Source organism: Vigna angularis, chromosome 7, assembly GCF_016808095.1.
Source record: "Vigna angularis cultivar LongXiaoDou No.4 chromosome 7, ASM1680809v1, whole genome shotgun sequence".
Classification (NCBI taxonomy): Eukaryota; Viridiplantae; Streptophyta; class Magnoliopsida; order Fabales; family Fabaceae; genus Vigna; species Vigna angularis.
The window spans coordinates 32,999,840-33,019,881 of NC_068976.1; the positions used below are offsets into that span (position 1 = coordinate 32,999,840).

A 20,042-nucleotide genomic window follows, 5' to 3' on the forward strand; every position below is an offset into this window, starting at 1 on the left:
GAAAAGAAAAAGAAAATTGACAGAAAAATAAGAAAACATAGAAGATATATTGTAAGAAATAGACAAACTATTGTATTTCTTTAAATAAAATATTTAAACGAACTAGGAATAATTTTTTCTAAATCTAAAACAACAACCAATGCAAATAGAAGAGAATAAAATATATTAAAACATTTTTCTACAAAAACCTTTCAAGAATTTCAGTTTCAATGATTTGCATTTAATTAAAAACATTACTTATTGCTAAAATAAAATTTTAAATATGATTAAAAAAACACCTACAATGAAAATAGTCATGGAAAATTTGTTTATCTAATTCCTTATTTAATAAATGTGCAAGTAAAATTATTTTTACTTATGACTTTTTTAATTTTTTTATCATTATTTTTTATATTTTAAGTATTTTCTTATTATTTTTAATTTGTTTCTATTAATTATTAATCATTTCTTATATTTAATATAATTATATTTAGTATTTATTAAATCATTTTTTAATTTTTACATATTTTAAATTAAAATATATTCAATGTTATAAATTGCACGAACTATAAGACATGTACCCGATCAATTCATTTAGAAATGACTGATAAAATTTAGATTTAGTTAATTTTATTACATAAACTCTTCTAAATAAAATATCTAGAAAAAATATAAAAATTTATGTAAAATTCTAAAAAAATTATTTAAAAAAATAAATCCAAAATTATATAATAAAATATTTTATTTATATACATAACATTATATAATTATACTTGTTATAACATTTCACATTTACAAACTAATTTGTCAATTAATTTCATTAAATAACTCTAATGTTCAGAAACTATAAATTATGATTATATCAGTTAACTTGTTTGTTAAAACACTTTTTTAATTTATTATCTATAAGATTATTTATGAAGTATAAGCTAGTTTTTTGTTCCATGAAGACCTTGTGTTAAAGGAAAGCAAAAGCCAGCAGGGTATTTGATAATGATAGGATAAGAAAACCTAATCTTCATCAAACAAAGTAAAAGTCAAATGGTGGGACCCACACACAGTGCCACGTAAACGGTTGGTGGTTGGTTTGTTTGGCTCCGCTTTAAATGGAAACAGCGCCGACTCTTAAACCTCCTTCGTTCCACTGCTGTCTCTTTCCTTACTTCTTCTTTCATCACTTTCTCAAACTAAAACAAACACACCACAGTTAACACACAAAAACAGACACCAATGACCATCGAACTTAGATTGTTTTTGCAGCCACAAAACATCTCAAGAGTTGACCGAACCAACGCAAACGCAATTCTTTCATAATTCACTGCAGCTTCCCTCTCTCTCTCTTGTTCCGTGGAACATTGAAAAAAAAGCCTGCGGAAAAAGATAAAGCTCTTAGTTTTCTCTCTGCCCCTTCTTTCCCGCCACCTTCGTTTCATTCACCCTTTTCTCCCCCTTTTCTTTTTTTCTTCTTTATCCTTTTCCTTTCCTCTCTCTCCACATACCTTCTGATCCGATCTAATATGCTAACTGAGGTTGCTGCGTACTGGGCACCCTGATTCTCGCGGTGAGGGTCTCTCTTCTTTCTTTCTAATGATGTTTTGCTTAAAAATCGGTTTTTGGAGAAAAATATTAATTTTGTTTTCTATTTTTCTTTCTGGGTTTGTGGGTTCTGAAACGTTTTTTTTTTCTTTTCACTTAATGGGTGCGGATACCTTGATTTTTCTGGTGATTTTTTTTTTGTTGTTTTTCATAAACATTGTTTATTGGAGGAAAAAATGGTATTTGTTTTTGTTTTTGTTTTTTCTTTGTGGGGTTGTCTATTGTGAAGAGTGTTTCTGTTTTTGCGTGATAGGTGCGAATGTTGATTATATAGTTGGTTGGTGTGGTGGGCTTCTCTTTGTTGGGTGAAATTTTCTGAAAACCGCAAATTACGCTATAAATCAGCTTGTTTTGTGAGAATATTTAACATATTTTTCCCAATGATTCGTGATTCCCTTTGTGTGAGTGGTAACGTGAACTCTAACTGTCCATTCTATGAAATTCAACTCCATCTTCTGTTTTTTATTTGCTTTTCCTTTTTTTGTTTTTGTTTTAGTTTTTTTGGTTGTTGTCACTTTTAGACCTAAAAACTTAATTGATCTTACATGATAATCGTGTGCCGATTATTAGAACTCAGTCAAAATGGTAAATAATTTCTCAAATTGCTAGTTAAAATCTAGTTTTGAGGTTGAATACTACGAGCTATGAGACTACCTCTGAAGAGCACGTGTTCGATAGATAGATTCTGAGAATTATGTATTTGCTTTCTAAATTTGGAGCATGCTCCTTTTGGAGTTTATTTACTAATCCGAAAAGATTTATTTCGATAGTTGGTGCATCTTGGTGGTAGTGTGGTGTTTGTTTTGTTTTGCTAAATTAGAGTTGGTAGAGTTAACTGATTTAAGACCCATAAAGTCACATCAAAATTTACTAAATATGAACCAGGCGCTTTTATTATCTCTATCTCGTTGATTTTCTACCTCTTGCTGTTTTTTCTTGTTGTTTCATTTTCTTCAACAGCATGCTCGCGTCATTACATAATTTAGGAGCCAGCTGTCTTTTAGAATTCGAGCTAAACTGCAATCTTATTTGATGCAGACAGTGAAAGTTTGGGAGACCATTTTTTTCCAGGCAGAATGCTGTGAATGAATTTGGTTTTTCACTTTTGAGATCTACTGTGGAAAATCTGTTGGTAATTTGTTAAAAATTTTGAGCAAGATGTCTGGTGAATCAGCTTCCAGACCCAAACCCCGATTAGTGTTATGCCCTAAATGCTGGCAACTTCTTCCAGAGTCTCCAGACTATGATGTGTACAAGTGTGGTGGATGTGGCACAACACTTCAAGGTAAAAATTTCATTTTATATGGTTTTACCTTTTGGGGTATCTAGAGAACCATGATGGAGTAAAAGTTTTCAACTGTGAAATTTGAGGCTGTTGCACTTGCTGTCTGCTGAGCTCTTACAAAATGTTTGGGTTGTTATTTTCTTGTAAACTTTGGCAAACCAAATTGATTTTTCTGATATGATTTATGCTCTCTGATAGATTGAAATAAAAGGATTGCTAGAATAGCTGTTTCCCACTCTAGGAAGCAAATATTGTTGTTCCAATCTATTCTTATTATGTAACTGAAATCATTTCATTGCGCCCCATACAGCTAAGAAACGAAGAAGTAAGGCTGTGAACTCAGAGTCTGGTATGCATGAAACGGATGCAGCTCCTAGAAATGCAGTGGATCCTAAAGCTGATGATAAACAATACAACAATGAAGAGAAGCTACTTAGAGATCAGGAAAATGGTGTGAGGGAAAAGTTGACAAGTTCATCAGGAAAATGCTCTTTGGATGGATACGATAGAAGGAATCAAATTGAAAATGGTGAATGCAATGGAGAGCAGCTAGTTGCTTCTCGGGTGAATGGTTTCAATGAAGAAACAACTCGTTCTTCCTCTGGAGAATGGTCTTCGAGTGAAAATGGTGGTAGGGATCAAATTAAAGATGGTGAATTCAATGGAAAGCAGTTAGTTACTTCTCTGGAGAATGGTTTTGGGGGGAAAACATCTAGTTCTTCCTCAGGAGAGTGTTCTTTGGCTGGAAATGGTGGAAGTTATCTAATTGAAGGTGGTGAATGCGATGGAGAGCAGCCAGTTATTTCTCAGGAGAATCGTTTTAGTGAAAAAGTGGCTAGTTCTTCCTCACAAGAATGTTCTTTGAATGGAAATGTTGAAAGGAATGAAATTGAAGATGGTAAATACAATGGAGAGCATCTAGTTATTTCTCGGGAGAATGGTTTGAGTGAAAAAGCAGCTAGTTCTTCCTCACAAGAATGTTCTTTGAATGGAAATGTTGAAAGGAATGAAATTGAAGATGGTAAAAACAATGGAGAGCATCCAGTCATTTCTCAGGCTAATGGTTTGGGTGAAAATGCAGCCAATTCTTCCTTAGGAGAATGTTCTTTGAATAGAAATGGTGGAAGGAATCAAATTGAAGATGGTAAATACAATGGAGAGCAGACAGTTATTTCACAGGAGAATGGTCTTATGGAAAAAGCATCTGGCTCTTCCTTGGGAGAATTTTCTTTGGATGAAATTGATGGAAAGGATCAAATTGAAAATGGTGAACGCAATGGAGAATGGATTGAACATGTTAATTTGCCAGATGAGACACTGGAAAATGAGATGGATATCTATAAATTGTCAGATATGAGAAGTCAAAGTGGTTGTTCAGATGAGCTAACTCATTTTGAAAATGAAACCTCAGCAGAATTGGTGGCAGAGTGTTCGGTAGAAAATGCTAAGAACACAAACTTGCATCTAGAAGGAGAAGAGCTAAGTAATGGAAATGTGCCATTAGAAGGAGCAGGGGAGCAGTTAATTAGTGCATTGGATAAAGAAGATGCCAATGATGAGAAATCAGCTTCAGTACAGGTAAAGCCTGTAGTGGACATTGCAGGAAATGATTTACAAGTAAATGGAAACCTGATTGTAGAAGGGCCAGAAGAAGATTTATTTTGTGGATCAGGTGAAGAAGAAGTCAATAATGACAGATTGGAGCTATTTGGTGCAAATCCTAAGGTGGTCATTAATGGAAGCAGAGAAGCAAGATCAGAAGAGTTACCTGACAGAAACTTGTTATCGGAGGTAACAGAAGAGCAGTTGAATGGTGAAGATCTTAAATATCTGCAATCAGATCTAGTGGGTGCAAAATCTGAAGTGGACAATGCAGGAAATACATCTACTGCCAAAAGGTTAAGTACTGAAAAAGGAAGCATTTCAGGTGCCTACTCCAGTGAACTTGAAGGTTCATTCGGCAACCATGCATCTTCCAAAACCATTGCTCATAGCTTTGATCGTGTAAGGTCTGTGGATACATTTGATAACACAGAAGTGATCAATCCTGGTTTTGAGACTAGTGGTACTCTGGGAGGATTTTCTAAATCTTCAACCACTCGAAGCTACCATGCTTATGATGGAAGTGTCTCTTCAAATGATGGGGTGGATGACCAGTTCCCTAATCAATATTTAGATTCTTTTGAGAACACTTACGCTGTTGCTAGTGGGGTTTTTGAGGGAGGATCCAGAAAGGGTAAAGGCGTTGCTAACAGCATGCTACATGGAGATCTTGAAACAATAAACCGTTATTTTCACGAGGGAAGGCCTTATGTCCAAAGAGACAGCAGGGTGAATATAAATGAAGTTCCAGAGACTACAAGACATGATCATGCACATTGGATGAGAATAAAGAGAGATGAGTTTCCTCCCAGAATACCTCCTCATCGAAGTGGTTCACAATCTGGCTATGAAAGTGGAAGCACATCAAATCAAATTATTGATGACTTCTACTGCGGCTCAAGCTATCTTTCACATGACTCATATGATGACCCTGATCAGGAGAAGATGAAACTGTTGAGATTGGTTTATAAATTGCAGGATCAACTCAAGAGAACTAGCTATGTAAGTGGTGAAACGAATGGAAGACTGTCCATGGGAAGTCACATGTCTGCATACCAAAGCCATGATCTTCATGAAAGAAGATTTTATCATGGTTTGGATTACCCCAGGCATGATGGAATATGTAGTCATGGAATCAACTGGTGCCAAAAGCATAATTTTTCACGTGCACCTTATTCAACTGAGCCAACATGCAGCATACACCATGTTGATCCTTCTTGTTTCAATTGCTGTCCCCAACAGTGGCAACACTCGGCAGAGTTGCCTCCACGTGATCTTTATCAGCATGAAGAGTTATGTAGGCATAATCCAGGTCACAATTGTTGTTCACCTCATCATTCTTATCCTGTAAGTCCGCAATGTTCCATGACCTCTAACCTTCAAGCTCATGCCCATGAAACAATGTCATGTGATCAGATGTACAGGCCTGAGGTGAAAAAACATTTTAGGGAGAAACCAGTCTTGACCAGGCGACATTACCGGCCCGTGGCCGGTGGAGCACCGTTTGTCACTTGCAATAAGTGCTTGAAACTGCTGCAACTGCCTGCAGATTTCCTCCTTTTCAAAAGGGTGTTTCACCAGCTCAAATGTGGTGCATGTCAAGAGGTACTCAAATTTTCTCTGCACAACAGAAGTCACATAGTCTCTTATGCATCAAATGATGTAGAGCCGTCCCTAAACGAGGTGATCTATGGAAGCAATCCACCATCTGAGCCTCGTGACAACTACCATCATTCCCCACATGCAGACCATGCTTCATATTCTGATGATTATGGAAATTCCGCTGGTAAGAGCTACTCCTCTGAAGGAGATCCCATACCGTTAGATCGCTTGCATGGCAGTGAATATGATAAACCAACTGTATCTTCTGGTACCTTGGAGACTATAACAGAGAAGGAGAAAACTGCTGTAAGAGGTCCTGGTACCAGTGAGGCTTCAGTTGAAACAGATAAATCAAATATGACCTCCTCCAATATTGCACCAGAAATTGAAGAACATTTACAGCCAAAAAGTTCACCTCTTCATCAACTGATGGGTTATTCCTCACCAAGTCAAGTAGTAAGAGGGATTCCATAATTTGTTGAAGGAAAAGATCACATACTTAGTTGAGAAAATGGTCTACTCATGAGTCTCAACAGTCATGCTGCACTGGCTCAGATGACAATTCGGTTTTTTCTTTATTATGGTGAATCTAAAATGAAGCTTGAACGATCAAGAAATGGGTGAGTTCTTTTCTCCAACTTTGGGATGTGGTGATAAGGCATTTACATAATCAATTATTTTGTTTAATTCTATTGAACAAGGGCAGTAAGATTGACTTGTTCCTCTAAGATGTGTATCAGTAATTTTGTGGAACAGTTTGGCAATGTATGCTGAAAATGAAAATATATTTAATGTAAAAATGTAATTTTGGCTTGTATAGATCTAATTATTATGTGATTTTTTACACTTTTATTTCTTTAAATCAGTTAATTTTTGGTCCGCAATGTTTTAAGATCAATGCAAATGCCTTGCCGAATTAGTATTTAGATGTAAGATCTGGACTGGTCGATTCCACCATTTGTAGCAGTCCTGTAAAAATTATAATTTTAAAAAATTATTTAGGTTTCTCCTTAAAAATAAGAAATAAAGCATTTATGAGTTTCTTTTCAAGAAACTTACTATTTGCATGTAAGTCTAAACATTACGAAATATTTTGACTTTTACGTGTTCTTTAAATATTAAAACTTACAAAATATGTTTTCAATTTTAGTATTATGTATAATTTATTTTTGTAAAGGGGCATCATTTAATAAATGGGACAATCCTTTCAAAGTCTGAGAACAGTTCTTTGCAAATTTCTTATTTTTATCTGAAAATTAAAATCAGTAGAAGAATATATATCCATAGCAAGTGTCATGATTATAAAAAGGAAGGAATACATATCCTTTTTCTTCTTGAGGGAGATGAATTAGAATTATATATTATATGACATTAAGGATAAGGATGTTGAATTCCATCCTAGGCTGTCTCACATGACAACTATGGACTATTCTATTTCTATACCAATGTAATAATACAAAGTAAATCTTTTGAACGAAAATGGGTACATATAGCTTTTGTGTTAATAATTGTCTCTGTACATTCTTCTTCGATTGGAGGCAATGGAAATCCTCTGATCTTGAAGCATGTTCAAATTGGGAGCCAACAACCGTGTGTAGCGGTCGAAGTACAATAGCTGTTTCAGGAGAAGAGCAAATTCACGAGGAAACTTTAATCCATATGATTCGCTAACCCGAACCTGCAGAACACACATAATCAAACCAACATAAGAAATTCCCACAGTAGTGGAGGATCACTGTATAATGGAACATTGCAATGTAGTTTGACTTATATTAGTATGAAAATTTCTCATGTTTATCCAAAATCATATTTCAATAGCATTTCTAATTGGAGACTTTTGGGTTTATGGCTTAAAAATTGAAATATTATCTGCTGCCACGTGCTGTATTAGATGGGGTTGATACCAAACTATGAGAGTACAAACTGAGCAATTTTGAAGCGTCATCTTAATTTGTAAAACTGAAAGAAAGCATTACTAATTGTTGCTTTATGAGTAGCAAAACTCCATACATGTATCAATTCAAATACCGGTAGTAAGCAATGACAATTTGAACTTTTTACGTTGACATAAAGAGTTGTCTTTGCGATCTTGTTAGTTCAATATAAAATAGCTTACCACGTCAAGAAAGAGGGCATTCATCTGCCTTTCATCGAAAACTATATTAGCTGCAACAGTGGTCGAATTTGTGGCTGTTCCACTTGTAGTAGCAACAACTATTTCAGTGTCCAACTCCTGCAGTCACATAGTGGCCACAAATGCAAAAACGTAAGCAATAACAGTAACACTCAAATGATTTCTGGGACAGGTTATATGTATATAATGTTACTCTGATGGAAGTACTCATCTACAATAACCATCTATAATAACGTGACACTCTTTGCCTATTAGATAACTAATATAATAAGACATTTTTATATTATTTAACCCAAAACCCAAGAATTTAAGAGGCATGAATATATACCACCTAATAAATGAGATATCTTAATTTGTTTTCCTCAACTAGAATGCTAAACATTGTTTACAATCAATTGTATATTCACGCATGGATACAGATATACATACATACTTATCAAATCATTAATTTTCTCAGGACCGTGTATGCAATGCAAGGAATGATAGATTTACGGAAAACTGCCCAGGTTCTACACATTTATCACAAGTATGTCCCAACTCTCTCTCTTCCCTCACAACCCTGTCAAGTGAAACTCTAGTATATAGGATCCAAATTCATAAAGGATTCATTAAGTGAAAGCACCGATATATCCTATTTTGAGTATGTAGGAAAATCCCAAACATTGGATTTTGTGCAATTGGTCAAAGCCGAAAGACTAAAAGCATGTGTGTAAACTCTTAACCTGTAGACTTTAAGTCTGATTCAATCTTATAAAATAGACTTGTAAAATAAGATTTGCATTTACTTATATACTATAATTTTATCATATTTTTAATTGATGTAAGACCTCAAATTAGCAAAGTACATACACATTCACTTATGTAGTCACATATGGCTGACCAGTGGGTATAAGTGAGTTACAATACTTGCCTTAAGTGATGAGAATACTTTTTCCAAATCTCTGGCAAAGGCTTTGGTATCAATATCCTTGTTTGTAGCTCCCATTTCAATTAAGGCAGATGCCATGGAGTCATAATCTTCAATAGCAATTGATCCTAAGAAGACTTCCATAGCAGCCCATGTTTTAGGGGATATACGACCAACAATTCCTGCAGATAGAATTTTTTGTAGAATGTAGGTTGAAACTTGTAGCACACAAAATCCCAAATAAATGTGTGCATAACACTACTGTATACTGTGAAAATCGTAGGTTTTAGAAAGAAATGGTAACCAAGCTCATGAAAATATTAAGCAAAGTGACAATGATTAGAGTTTAGCTAAAGAATAAACTCATTGACAGGACCGAAAAACACCTTAATTCCAAATAAAATGTATAGACTATTTTGAAACTTTAGAACATTTACAGATGACAAATGTGCAACAAAAAGTTAAAACCATATCTGTAAATATGCACAAAGACAAAGCTGAAGCATACCAAAGTCAAGAAACCCAATACGCCCATCACGAAGAAGCCACAGATTTCCTGCATGTACATCTGCATGAAAAGATTCACATCCAAGCAAACTTCCAAACCTGCAACAACATTTTATACCAAGATACAGAAGGTTCATGTTAAAAGAGAAGATATAGAAATGTTAACTGAAAATTAGAATTTCAGAGTCGTACCAAACATTGAGAGCAGTTATAAGGCTGGTTTCTGGATTAGAAACTAACGAACTTATGGAGTCCAGGTCGGTAAGAGGCACTCCATACAGTCTTTGCATAGTTAAAACTTTCTTTGCACTGCAGTACTGATATACTCTGGGAGCTGTTGCATTCCCTGTTAGTCCCATTGCTTCTAAATATCTCCTGAAAGCTTCAATATTTGCAGCTTCCTTGTAAAAGTCAACTTCTTCAAGCATAGACTCACGTATATCTTTGACTATACCTACCTACTAAAAAATTGCTATCATTACAAGGAAATTCTGAGCACTCCCATTTATTTATGTTAGGTATCCTCGTATAGAAACACAAGAAAAAGGAGAATAATACTGTTTTATATATTCAGTAATTCTGAATTCATACAATTCAGAATAAAGAGTCAAAATCAAAGGAATGTAAGTCTCTTTGCCCTTCGAAAGTTCCCAGATCATCCTTTTCTCCCCCCTACGTAATTCTTCTCTCACTCCCCTTATTCCTTCTCTCCTCTAACAAAAAGATACTCCCGTGAGTTCACATCTGCCACATCAACCATTCTGTTATTTCAGAGTCACTGGCCCCCAAGTGATAGGTTTTCACTTCTTCCTCCATAAACCTGGTGGATTTTCCTAATCTGCCCTTGCACTCCTCCTTCATTCGTGTCAACACCTACCCCTCGAAAATTCACCTTGTCCTCAAGGTGAAGTACAGATTCCAGCAGCTTGTGCAGAGGTTCCCATAAATTTTCACAAGCTGGAAAACTCTTCCACTTTACTAACACTTCCATGGTCTGTTCTGTTTCTCCTGACTGCTAAAGACTTCTTCTGGGTGCACTTCGAGCTCCAAGTCTTCAGTCACAAAAGGGAATAATTGCTGGACAACAACGTCATCTGCCACCTTTGGTTAATGACACATGAAACACAGGGTGAACTCTGCTACCTTCAGGCTGTTTCAATTTGTAAGCCACCGCTACAAACCTTTCCATGATCTTGTAAGGACCATAGTACCTTGGGTTGAGCTTTTGATTCACTCTCTTAGCCAATTTCTTCAACTTATAGGGTTTTATTTTCAATTATACCATATCTCCCACCTTATACTCCACCTCCCTTCTATTTTTTTGGCTTGCTATCTCATCCTATTTTGAGCTTGCACCAATTGGTCCTGCAAAAGCGCAAGCATTTCATTTCTCTCCTGTAACATTACAGCCAACTCTTCCAAAGGGGTTGCTGGTACATCACCTCTAACCACTGGAGGTGGGTCTCTCCCATATAAAGACTTGAGTGGTGTCATCTTAGTGGACTCATGATAGGTTGTATTGTACCGAAATTCAGCCCAACTGAGCCATTTAAGCCACTGCTTGGGTCTCACTCGGTCATGCACCTCAGATACATTTCAAGACTTCACAACTTTAGTCTACCCATCTTTTTGTGGGTGATAGGCAGAACTGAACTTTAATTTGGTTCCTGCTAGCTTGAATAACTCAGCCCAGAAAGAGCTCATGAAAACCCTGTCCCTATCTGTTAGGTTTCTGGGTATGAAACCTAACTGTCTCACAGCACACACTCACACAATAGCACCCAAATGGTAAGAAAAGAATGAAAATATGTATTCACATCAACCAATGTCATGTACAACCAGTAACTGGGAGCATAATCCCCCTCCACAGGATCAAGGTTCCTGTCTATACAATTGATATCAAAAACTCCCCTCTACCAGACTCCCCCTTGCCTTCTTATAAAGACAGCCCACTTCTAACTACCCAACAACAATTAATTCCTAAACTGAACAATTAATTCTTCAACTGTTTTCTCTCTCCTGCACACCTATTACCCATCATAACATGTCATATTAAATCCTATCATTACACCCTGCTGCAAAACAACCTTGTCCTCAAGGTTGGTACAGTAATGCTTGTTCCCATGGCTCATCTTCATCATAGGAAGGGAACCCACTGGCTGCTGCCTCCAATTCAGGTCTGGAGGCTTGGGTGGTGGTCTATATGAAAGAATTGTTGACTCCTTTAAGAGTTGCTTTTTTTCCAGAATTCCCATGGACCCTATGATTCTTCTATATTGCCTTCTGACCTGGTGACCACTTACATGGGCCTGGATTTTAACTCTTTTCTGATGAATGATCAAGAATTCTTTTCTCTTCTTCCACCCCCAAAACCTTTTTTGTATTTTTATAGCAGCAGTACTGGCGAAGCCCTCTCCTTGCCCAAATTTGTTCATCCTAGAAGCTAAAAAGGAAAGAACTTGTTGATCTGACCATCCAATTCCTTCATCATCATCATGTTGAGCTAACTGTTTCCTCTGAATATTAAATTGCAGCCCTGCAAAGAAATATCTCTGCCATTGGTCTTCTAGTGTTTTATATGTTTGTGACAACCATATTTTTTCCCCACTCAAGACAGCTGCATCTTCTACTTTATTTCCAGCCATCATAGTCACCCTGTTCCCACCATATTCTGCTTTCTTTCCTCTGTCTTCCCCCTTCTTCACTGTTTTATCATACACATCACAACCTACCCCACTATCTCTCCTAGAAACGGCAGCTTCTGCCACTTCCTGGGCAGCAACACAAACAATGCCTCCATCACAGTTTTTGTCTTCTGCACTGATATCTCTTTCTCTTTCCTTCCCAGAAAGAGTAGCTTTTGCCACTCCCTGGGTAGCAACACCAACAACTTTCTCATCAGCAGCTTCTGTGATTTTTGCAGTTTGGCCTAACTTTTCAAAAACAAAACCTCTATCTCTTTCTCTGAACCCTATTATCAATGCCTCTTTCAGCCCTTTCCAAGAAAGGTTCTTGGTTTTATTTTTCCAGGCCCTGACCCAATAAATTGTGCCTCCCTCCATGCAGTTGTAAGCCAACCTGAGCCTCTCCTTCTCTGTGATATTTTGGGTGTCAAAAAACTTCTCAACTTGAGAGATCCATCCCAACGGGTCCAACCCCTCAAACCTGGGCAATTCTACCCGCTGCCTCCAATTCTGCTGCCCTTTACCCCTGTCTTCCTCCAGCTCTTCCTCTGAACCATCTTTCTTTCCTCTCATGATAGCTTTCTCACTTCTTTCTGAGCCCATTATGTGAATCTTGATTTCCTGCAACATTTCTTTTATTTCTTGGATATCTCTCCTCCATTCTGCCATCCCCATTTTCTGTTCATTGACCCTTCTCTCCAAGGTATTGTCTCTTCCTTCCATGCTTCCACCCTTTCTTGATCACTTCTTGATCCCTTCTTGATCCCTTCTTGATCTGGCAGTCCCCTCCTAAGCGGAGCAGCTTCTTGATCCTTCACCCCCACTTTGATCCGGCAGGTCGGACCAAATTGTTAGGTTTCTGGGTATGAAACCTAACTGTCTCACAGCACACACTCACACAATAGCACCCAAATGGTAAGAAAAGAATGAAAATATGTATTCACATCAACCAATGTCATGTACAACCAGTAACTGGGAGCATAATCCCCCTCCACAGGATCAAGGTTCCTGTCTATACAATTGATATCAAAAACTCCCCTCTACCAGACTCCCCCTTGCCTTCTTATAAAGACAGCCCACTTCTAACTACCCAACAACAATTAATTCCTAAACTGAACAATTAATTCTTCAACTGTTTTCTCTCTCCTGCACACCTATTACCCATCATAACATGTCATATTAAATCCTATCACTATCCGACATAATTGACTCAGGAAACCCGTGAAGCTTTATCACTTCCTTCAAGAAAAGCTCAGCAACTTCTTTGGCTGTGTAAGGGTGTGTCAGGGCAATGAAGTGGGCATATTTAGTGAAACAATCTACTATGACCAAGAAAGTATCTTTGCCACCAGATTTTGGTAACCCTCAAATAAAACCCACGGAGATATCTGTCCAAATCTGTTTTGGAACGTGTAGGGGTTGCAGCAGCCCTGCAGGGTTGAGGATTTGATACTTGTTTCTTTGACATACCTCGCATTTCTTCACATACTGTTTTATGTTCTTGCACATTCCATCCCAAAGAAAAAGGCTCGAGATCCTTTCATAAGTTCTAAAGAAACCCAAATTCCCTGCAAGGTCTTGGATTATCTGCTTCAACTTCAACCTTTCTTCCTGCTCAATTTCTGCCTCAATATCTTCCGACTCCAAGAATTTGACCGTGTGGATGGCTGCATATTGCATTCAGAAAGGGCATCAGCTGCTCTATTTTCTTTTCCTGGTTTGTATTTAATTTCAAAGTCATACCCAAGCAACTTGGAGATCCACTTATTTTGTTCCTCCCCCATTAGCCTTAATTCCCTTAAGAACGGTTAATAAGTGGACTTTAAACTTAACTCAACCCCACAAAACCGGCTTGTAAGGTGAGGTTGGCACCCACTTATATATGATAAATTGGTCTTATCTCTAGTCGATGTAAAATTTCCAACACACACCCCTCACGCCGAGGTACATCTCGAGCGTGAGACTAGACATTAATGACTAGTCCGATAACGGCCTAATAGCGAGTGAAACAATATGCCCAACAAACAACAAATATCGCTAGGGTAGGCTCTAACCATAGCTCCAATACCATGTTAAGAAGTGGACTTTAAGCCTAACTCAACCCCACAAAACTGGCTTATAAGGTGAGGTTTGCACCCACTTATATATTATAAATTGACCTTATCTTTAGTCGATGCGAGACTTCCAACAAGAACTTCAAACTTCTTTGATCAGTATGGATTACGAAATGCCTTCCCAGTAAATAATGTCTCCATTTCTGTACAGCCATGACCACTGCCATCAATTCTTTTTCATAAACCGACTTGTTCAAGCTCCTGTCAGAGAGTTTTGGCTCATATACACCACTGGTTGTCCTCCTTTCATTAAAATTGCACCAGTGTCGTGACGTGAAGCATCAGTTTCTATCACAAAAACCTTCGTAAAATCTGGCACAACAAGCACAAGCACTTGTGTCATTGTTGTCTTCCGCTGATCTAAAGCTTTTTGAGTTGGTGCATCCCACTGAAAGTTGTCTTTCTTCAACTGTTGAGTCAAAGGCCACGCTATCTTTCCATACTCCTCAACAAACTTTCTATAATATCCTATGAGGCCGAGGAAACCTCTTAATCCTCTCACATCTTTAGGAATTGGCCAATCTACCATAGCCATTATCTTGTTAGGATCAGCAACCAGTCCTTGGCCTGACACAATATGGCCTAAATACTCAATACTCCTCCTTTCAAAAGAGCATTTCGTTTTGTTCACCACAGACTGTGTTGCCTTGGTGCATCCAGCACCTGTCACACATGCTCATGATGACAATCTACACTCTTGCTAAAATAAGGATGTCATAAAAAGAACTAAAGGAAAACTTTCTCCAATAGGGGTGAAGTACCTAATTCATGAGAGCTTGAAATGTAGAGGGTGCATTAGTAAGTCTGAATGGCATTACTAAGAACTCATAGTGACCCTCATGCATCCTGAAAGCAGTTTTGGCTATATCTTCTTCCCTCATTCATACTTGACAATACACTGATTTCAGAGTTAACTTAGTCTGAGCTCCACCCAGTTCATCCAACAACTCATCTATGATAGGTATGGGGAACTTGTCTGGTAATGTGAGCTTGTTTAAGGCCCTGTAGTCGACACAAACCCTCCATCCTCCATCTTTCTTCTTAACTAAAATAATTGGACTACTATAAGGGTTGGAGTTGGGTCTTATGATGCCTGCCACCAACTTTTCAATCTCAGTCTTTTGATAATAAGAATACCTATACGGCCTAATATTTGGAAAAATGGTGTTTTCCTTAAGATATATGGCATGGTCACAGTCCCTTTTTGGAGGCAATTCAATAGGGTCTCAATACAGATCTTCATAAGTTACTAGAACCTCTGCTAAGGTCGAGCTAATAGGGCCTTTTCCCCTTGTATTTGTCATCATATTGGTTGGACAACATAGCACATACCCTTCTTCCTGATTGGTAAGAGCCTTCACCATCGCCTTCCATGATGCTTGAGATTTGCATAAAGAAGGACCACCTCGTATGCTTGTCTTCTCACCTTTAAATCTCCAAGTAAGAATTAAGTTTCTAAAATTCTCTTTGACATTCCCTAGGCTAGCCAACCAATCCATTCCTAACACCAAATTTGTCCCTCCTAACTCCATAATAAAAAAATGTTACACAATAGGAATGCCTTGCACTACAACTGCTTAGTGCTTGCATATGCCCCAATTCCTCATAGACCTTTGTGTCATTCACTTTCAAGTTGAGCTGCTAGACTAATTTCGTGAAAATGAAGTTAGTCGAATCGAAGCACTATAATGCATCAATATTAGCACCTCCTTGCCCATAATCATTCCCACCACTAAATCCTTATTTGCTTTTTAGAGAAATCTACAATACTTTGTTGGCCAGAGGTTCTCCCTAATCCTCGTCATTATCACTAATTTTTGATTCTTCACCTTGGGATCCTTCAATTAATACAAATTGAAAGTGTTTCAATTTGCAAATATGATCACGACCTCAGGTTTCACCACACTTAAAGCAGAGCCCCTTTTGACTTCTTTCTCTCAATTCGGCTTGAGAAAGTTTTCCTCCAGTCAAAGATTTCTTCTCCCCATGATCTACCTCATGCAACTTGCTACTCATTCCTTCCTTATTTCCTCTTCTCTCCCACCTAGTGGACCCCCGAATATGTATGCCTATTGTCTTCTCCAGGGATTTCTTTTCGTAATTCATGAGTCTCGCTTTGCGCAAAATGATATTATTATGTTTCAGTAGCAAGCCCTATCCATGAGCTCCTCAAGAGACCCTATCATATACAGTTTCAATTCGTCTTGAATCTCTTCCTTCAAGCCATTGAAGAAGATTCCCTTCAGCATGATTCTCTCTTTTCTCCAACGGTGCGGATTCACATTCAAATTGCTCCCTATATTTCATCACAAAGCTGGTCTGTTGCAGACTCAACAATAGACCAAAGGGATTGTGTACCAGCCCTGGTTGAATGCGTTGAATCAATGCACCTTTAAACTCCTCCCAACTAGTCATTTGACTTTGCTATGTCCATCATTGATACCAATACTATCACTACAACGTCCAATTTTTCATCATCTTCTACCAAATTGAGTTTGAAATACCTTTCCGCCCTTACTATCCAACCATAAGCATTATCTCCTTGAAATATTGGGATCTGAAGTTTTCACCCTCTGAAATCATGTGACGACTCACGGCTACTAGTTTGTGTCGTGTGGCTAGCATCGTCTTCACTCTCGAGTTCGCCATCATTGGCATTGGATGTCACCTCCCTTCTCCGCAAACAACGCTTGCGAGGCTGCCCCCTTCATGACCTACTGTGAGAGATGATAAGATTTTTCAACTCCGCTAGTTGTTGCTCAAGCCCTTCTATGCATTGCTCTATTGCTAGACAAGTTACTACCATACACTCCCAGAAGAGAGTGCTCTGATACCAATTGTTAGGTATCCTCGTACAAGAAACAAGAGAATAATATTGTTTTATATATTGAGTAATTATGAGTTCATACAATTCAGAATAAAGAGCAAAAAATCAGAGAGAATGTAAGTTTGTCTACCCTCCGAAAGTTCCCAAATCCTCCTTTTCTCCCCCTATACATAATTCTTCTCACTCCTTTTATTCCCTCTCTCCTCTAATGAAAAGCTACTCCCATGATTTCACACTTGCCACATCAGCCATTCTGTTATTTCAGAGTCAAGGATGTGTGCTTGTGGGCCCCCAAGTGATAGGTTTCCACTTTGTCCTCTCATAAACCTGGTGGATTTTCCTACTCTTCCCTTGCACTCCTTCTCCTTCATTCGTATCAATTTGCAATCAAGAAAATAACAATAGAGGATTGAGAAAAAAGGTTATAAATATCCCTTCTATGTAACAAACTAGAAAGAAAAATGATTTTAGTAGAATGGATAAGAATAAAGGAGGATATAGGCAGCATAGTTAAGAATTTTACTGTGTACCAGAGAAGATGCCTGTGAAGAAAAACATTACTTTTCATGTTACAGCAAAAATATCCATGTAGAGGTAAAACGTTCCCATATTACTTACAAGAGATGTTCGACTTATTTCAGGACTCAAGAACTCCAATATTCGAGCAACAACATAAACAAAATTAAGATCTGCCACTAATATGTCTTCTATTCCTGGTTTTAAGACCTTTATAACCACATCCTCTTGGGACCCTTTTAGCCTTGCGCCATGAACCTAGATGTAAAATATTGCATTAGCAGCCACATAGTAATCCTAATAAAAGTTTTTGAAAGAGAAATATATGTGCACAAGATATACCTGTGCTATAGAAGCAGAAGCAATGGGTGTTGGGTCAATGTATTCATAAACACTTTCCAATGGTTTTCCTAGCTCCTTACGCAATATAGATTCAATGTCCTCAAAAGGAACAGGAGGAGCTCTATCAAAACAATTTTGGAATTCTTGTACATACTCAGGTGGAAACAGGGTTGGAGCAGATGCTATGAACTACCATAGAGAATCAAATATAACCATCAGTACGAAGTTGCATTGCATGTCATAAAGAAGATCAACTACCAAATTAGAACTAACCTTTGTATTGAGAAAATGATCATATCACATGGCTATAAATTATAAATTTTATCTGCAACTAGCACTATTCTTAAAGTAAAGTTAATTAAAATATTAAATACTGATGATATAGCCATTTTAGACTGAACACAAGTATAATCGTTTTGTACTCAATATTATGAAATATAAACTGGGAGGAGGAGGAATAAGTTGGGGAATTCTCTCATACCTGACCCAATTTGATATAGGTTGCGCCCATGCGCTCAAACAACCGCCTCAAATAAAAGGGTGTGAGTAAACCAAGCTGCATTTCAGTCTGTAATCCAGCAGATGTATTTGCCGACTACAAATGATGCAAGAGTTAATAACTCTGTCCCAAATTTTGATAACAAAATATTAAGATAGAAATAGAGGAATATTAACTATTTTCATAAGGAAACAAGACAACAAGAGCAGGTTCTTAATTTGAAAAAGAAAAAAAAAATGTTGGCAATTTATACAACAGTAACATATCTCAGAGCTCATCTTACACCTTCATAATAAAATTATATTTCCAACATTGTATGACTAGAAGAAATATCCTCCTTTACTTTTCAACAAGTGTGGACGGAGGTGGTAACTTAAGTAAAATCAATTCCATAGTCAATACCAAATCAATAAATGGACTTGACCAGCTTTAAAGAACAAAAACCCATTTTCCCACTAAAATAAGTTTATGCAATGCAAGAGATGAATTTGAAGAAGTTATATCATATTACCTGATCTAAAAGCTGGTTTAAACTAATACACAATCTAATTTTAGTTTATGGAGGATTATTTTTTTTCATTTTTCCATCTTAGTTTCTTTTCCTATAAGTGCTTCGGAAGAGCTTTTCCAAATAGACCCATAAAGTATTTCAATGAGCTTCTCTGCTAAACTCATCAGGATAATCTTTGATTGAATTATGCACTTACGACACAAGCTCTTCTCGAACAAAGCTGTCTACCAAACCCTGTGATAAAGTGTTATGGTTACCTTAGAGATATCAGTTAACCACTCCTGACCAACGCCAATGAAGGCCTGAACCCCTTGAGCCAACCTAAGGACACCCCTCGGACCGGTGTTTAAGGATGTCTCCACAATGTCCTCCACCAGCTTCGGCAGCTTCTCCATGCTATCTGACACAACAAAAACACCCAACTCGTTCAATTTGAAAAGCGAGAGAGCGTGTAGAAGTAAAGTGAAGAAAAACGGAACCTTGGAAACGACGAGAGGAGAAAAGGTCTCGCGCTTGTGCATAGCGAGCGAAGACAGTGAACCCCTTCTTCGACTTGGAGCGAAGAACGTTGAATTTCGCGAAGGAAGGAGGAGATTGAAGGAAGCGAAGGTGGTGACAGTGGTGATGGTGGTGGAAGAGCGGTAAGCCACCGCTTCTCAACCCCGAAACCGCCATGACGATGGATGTTGAGAAAAGGAACAAATTTTATTAATTTTTTTGTTGGTCGATGGAATTTTCCTGTGGTAGTTATAAGAAATGATTGTGTTCGCTAGTGTTACGATCATGACGTGGATGGTTTAACGAGTATACATTTTTAACAATTGAATTCAATTTTTCTATATACGAAAATTTTCCACCAAAAGAAAATACCAGTTTTATAGAATAGATATTTTACTCGAATTGTTAGCTCTCACAAAGAAGTTTCAATTAATGAATA

General features: G+C 37.5%; 2 protein-coding genes across 2 annotated transcripts; one reads left to right on the forward strand and one right to left on the reverse strand.

Annotated features, from left to right (window-relative positions):
- The first annotated feature begins 1,123 nt into the window (after positions 1 to 1,123).
- On the forward strand, positions 1,124 to 6,926 carry LOC108338602 (uncharacterized). Its single transcript, XM_017575581.2, has 3 exons — positions 1,124 to 1,540; positions 2,614 to 2,860; positions 3,171 to 6,926. The coding sequence occupies exons 2-3, from the start codon at positions 2,734 to 2,736 to the stop codon at positions 6,536 to 6,538; spliced, it is 3,495 nt and encodes a 1,164-aa protein (XP_017431070.1). The 5' UTR covers positions 1,124 to 1,540; positions 2,614 to 2,733; the 3' UTR covers positions 6,539 to 6,926.
- A 400-nt stretch (positions 6,927 to 7,326) lies between these two features.
- Positions 7,327 to 19,780, reverse strand: LOC108337980 (uncharacterized aarF domain-containing protein kinase At5g05200, chloroplastic). The gene is made up of 10 exons (XM_017574578.2): positions 19,585 to 19,780; positions 19,363 to 19,505; positions 18,577 to 18,690; positions 18,096 to 18,284; positions 17,856 to 18,011; positions 9,805 to 10,070; positions 9,614 to 9,711; positions 9,109 to 9,287; positions 8,181 to 8,297; positions 7,327 to 7,742 (listed from the first exon to the last, which is right to left on the reverse strand). Exons 1-10 carry the CDS (start codon positions 19,778 to 19,780, stop codon positions 7,566 to 7,568), a joined length of 1,635 nt encoding a protein of 544 aa, XP_017430067.2. The 3' UTR covers positions 7,327 to 7,565.
- Between the last annotated feature and the right edge of the window lie 262 nt (positions 19,781 to 20,042).